The 3,842-nt window shown below is 33.6% G+C and overlaps 1 protein-coding gene across 1 annotated transcript; it reads right to left on the bottom strand.

Annotated features, from left to right (window-relative positions):
* Window positions 1–372: 372 nt before the first annotated feature.
* On the bottom strand, window positions 373–3,548 carry LOC131611513 (squamosa promoter-binding-like protein 7). Its single transcript, XM_058883509.1, has 3 exons — window positions 2,532–3,548; window positions 1,012–1,130; window positions 373–936 (listed from the first exon to the last, which is right to left on the bottom strand). The coding sequence occupies exons 1-3, from the start codon at window positions 3,113–3,115 to the stop codon at window positions 695–697; spliced, it is 945 nt and encodes a 314-aa protein (XP_058739492.1). The 5' UTR covers window positions 3,116–3,548; the 3' UTR covers window positions 373–694.
* Between the last annotated feature and the right edge of the window lie 294 nt (window positions 3,549–3,842).

The raw sequence follows: 3,842 nt of genomic DNA, 5'->3' as shown, positions 1-3,842 counted from the left end.
CTAATTTCTTTGGTTGTTTGGGCTTAGGCCCTCTTTGTTAACAAAAAAAAATCTATTTACTTGCATAAATTTTAGAAGAATGTTTGAAATAACTTCTAAAAACAATTTTTGTCAGTGTTCAAAATTTATTTACATAAAATTTTCAAAATCATTTATTAAAGTAATTGTTAACTTATAATGAAATAATTTAACTTTATTTTATAGTTTATATAAACATTGCATATCGTCATACACACTTACATTATTATTTTTCTTCCATAATTTATAAAGTTAAGCTTCTGCATTGTTCACATTATCGTCCAAGAGGTGTGATGAAAACATGAGTGACAAAATTATTCCATAAAAATATTCAAGCAATGGAACTCAATACAAACAAATTTGCAAATGCTTAACGGAAATTAGAGATACAAATACAACCTTGAAAATTTTTAACCCTAATGAGTCTGGAAAAGAGTTCTAAACTTTTATTTTTAGGAGACATTAAATAGTTGAAAACTTAATAAACCTGTGTCCTTTCCTTTTAGGGCACACTTATTTCTCTAATAAACTTTAGGTCAGGCTTCTTGGATCGAGATTCATCGCATTCGGTAAGTCCGAATAGTTGGATGAGGATCAGAAACATCCGATCTTCATCCAACAATTCTGATTGACTAACTGCAATGAATTTCCAAGCTCCGTGTCCTAGGAACAATCGTTAGTGTGTCTGCGGAAACATCTGTTGCGGGAAATAGTTGGACTCGGGTTGGATCTCTTTGTAGTCTTCCACTGCATGGTGTTGCAAATGCCAGTCTCTATCGGAGACAAATTGTCTAGCCATTATCGCTGCCCGGTTTTCTGCTATCAATTCGCTTAACGCAGCACTGCATCTTACGGAGAGATCATCGGGAGAAAGCCATGCATCAGTCCTTGATGACAGAAGAGAGAGAGCACACCCACCTGATGATGACAAGTAGAAATACCATAAAAAATCAGCATATTGTATATGTTACATGTCTAGTTTTATTAGTTTACCTTGTGATGAACTCCTTGAAACAGAATCGTGGGAACTCTTTCTTCTTCTCTCATTGTGTCCTGCCAGTCTTCTCCTACAACTTCTCTTAGAATCATCAAACTCCGAAACAACATGGAACCTAAAAATCGGGTCGCCACAACACCACATTTTCCATATCTTATTAGTTAAGCAATCAACAAATCTGAAAATCATAAATCAATAACCAAAAACCAAACAATAGTTTGTGTGTGCATAAAAAATAATACAAGCATAGCAATTAGTACTAGGGTTTCAACTCTGGTGGTTACGTCCAACCGTTAGTTTTGCTGGTTGAGCCAAGATTTATGGACCAACACCAATAGCAAGCATAATTACAAAGGGACAATTAAAGGGAACTTTCTTTTTAAGATGGTAGTCTTAATTTTCTTTTTTTCTTTATTCTCTCCACTTTTGTCTTCTAAATCATTACTACTCCAACCAACACCAAACACAACTGCAGGGTTTAAAGATGGTAACATATTGTACTCCCTCCAGCACCAAAGGTAAATTACATGTACTTTTTTTGCAGGTTTAGAGGGTACATGAAATGATGAAAATGAAAATAATAAATCAAAAATACAACTCCTTTTAGATTTTAAGGTAGCTAGATGAATTAATGATTAATATTAAATTAATAGGCACAACAAATAACAAATTATTATCAATTAAATTTTTAAAGTTTAAATACACTTTGGTCTCTTTTTTTATCACTTTATCTAAAATAGTTTCACCCCTACAAATTACTCTTTTTTTATCCTTCAAATATTATACTTGATGCAATTTTGATTTCATACACTTCAAAAAATGTAATTTTTAGCATTAAAAATGGTTATTTACTGCCCTAATTTTTAAATCTGAAGAGAACTTATCCCTTTTGTGCCAAAAATCACCCTTTTTAAACAAAAATTTGGGGTTTAACCTAAAATTTAAAACAATTGTTTGATTGTAGAAGACCAAATCTTCAATTTTATTATAAAAAATAAAGCTACAATTAAACTAGCCATAAATTACATATTGATCACTCTAATAACTATTTACTTTAGTTTATTTTCCATCAATTGTCTACTTTTATTCACCAAAAAATGAAATTATATATTATATGGATCCAAATCTATATTATTAATTTGATTTGTATATTTTTAATACAATTATTCTCATTAAATTTTCAAACAATTATCTAAAAATATTTATTAGTCATGTTTAGACGGATAATAAATATCAAAATAGGCTGCAACTCTAATAATTATTTAAGCATAATTAACTTCAATTTTAAAAGAAATAAAAAACTTCAAGTGCTCAAATTTATATAAAATTTAAGTGTTCAACTGTATTTACTAATAGTAACAATTTATGTTCAATCATATTATTTAAAATTGTAGCTAATAATATTTGAAATAAATGTTTATTGTGCTAAATAGATACTAGTAGTTAATTGTGCTATATATTTCTATGTTAGGTTTTGATAAAAATTTTGTTGATAACGACGTAGTAAACCACTGACCTGCTACACTGCTGACAGAATCTCTGCTCCAAACCCATCACCACAACTTTTGGTGCCTTTGAATGCATCTCACAAACCTTATGTCTCCTATGATACTCCTTCGCGTTCATCAATCCCACGTGGCACCCATCCACCTGACACCTCGCCACCGAACTCCCCACCGCCAAACCCGCCACCGCCTTCCCACCACAGTACCCTTTCCCTCTCTTATCCACCAAACCCCCACCGCCTCCACCTCCACCACTCACATCCTCAAAATAATGCCTCTTCCCCAACTTCAAACACGTGAGATGCGGATCCGGCATCACGTGATGAGCCCTAGCCAAACCTCCACCGAACGCCTCCGTGTAGCTCCCCCGAACCTCCCGTACACCGCCTTCGTTTGCATGTGGATGAAACATCACCGCGTTGTCTAAACCAGGGTTGACGGCAACGGCAACGTTGAAAGTGTTGTTGTTCCATGCACTGTTACTCGTAGTAGTACTACTACTACTACCCCAAGTGAAACCGTTACTGTTACTGTTACCGTTAGTATTATTTTGGTCTCTGTTGTTGAGACAGAACATGTTCCCTCCAAAGTCCATCTTTTATATTTTCTCTCTCTAGAAATATAAATCTCTCTCTACTGTTTCACTACTTTCTAGATACGGAAGAGAAGAAATGAAGAGAACTGGGTTGGTTGAGGAATGATGAGAGGTTAAGATGTTTGGATGTTATAACAGAAGTAGAATGGAGGAAAGAGCATTTAAGTAAGAGATCTATAATCTCTTTTTTGTTTGTATAAAAGTAGAAAAGAGAGTTCAATGGAGGGTTTAAAAGTACTGTTGTTATCAAGGTAAAGCTGTAAAGGCTACTACTATTCTTGGTTGGTTCAGAGTGAGAGATAGAGAGAGAGAAGGTTGAATGGTGTGAAAACTACACGTAAGTTAAAAGAGGTAATAATTGCATCAAAGTAAAAGTAAGAGAGAAGAAAGATGTGACAAGACACTAGTGGATCATATCAGAGGAACCTCTCTCCGCAGCTATATTATGACTCTCATCTGACTCTGCACTCCTCAAGTGTACATAGTTTTACTACAAGACAAATATTATCATGTGATTAGGAGTGAAATATTGGTTGATTAGTACTTTAGTATTCGTTTTAGTCATAACTTTCTTTACACTTGTAACTTGTTTTTAGACTTAGTTAAGGATTTTGTTTAGGAGAGAAATATTGGTTGATTAGGATTCGTTTTAGTCATAACTTTCTTTACACTTGTAACTTGTTTTTAGACTTGGTTAAGGATTTTGTTTAGGAAAGAAATATTGGTT

The sequence above is a fragment of the Vicia villosa genome, linkage group LG6, assembly GCF_029867415.1.
Source record: "Vicia villosa cultivar HV-30 ecotype Madison, WI linkage group LG6, Vvil1.0, whole genome shotgun sequence".
NCBI classification, from domain to species: domain Eukaryota; kingdom Viridiplantae; phylum Streptophyta; class Magnoliopsida; order Fabales; family Fabaceae; genus Vicia; species Vicia villosa.
The sequence above is the reverse complement of the archived record's forward strand: the minus strand, read 5'-3'. Positions and strand labels throughout refer to the sequence as shown.

Excerpts from the sequence above, each read along its gene's own strand:
- LOC131611513 (XM_058883509.1), bottom strand. The coding sequence starts at position 3,115 with ATGGACTTTGGAGGGAACATGTTCTGTCTCAACAACAGAGACCAAAAT. Across the intron at positions 1,131-2,531 it reads TTCTGTCAGCAGTGTAGCAG|GTTCCATGTTGTTTCGGAGT; the intron begins GTCAGTGGTTTA and ends CCCGATTTTTAG. Across the intron at positions 937-1,011 it reads TTCAAGGAGTTCATCACAAG|GTGGGTGTGCTCTCTCTCTT; the intron begins GTAAACTAATAA and ends TGTCATCATCAG.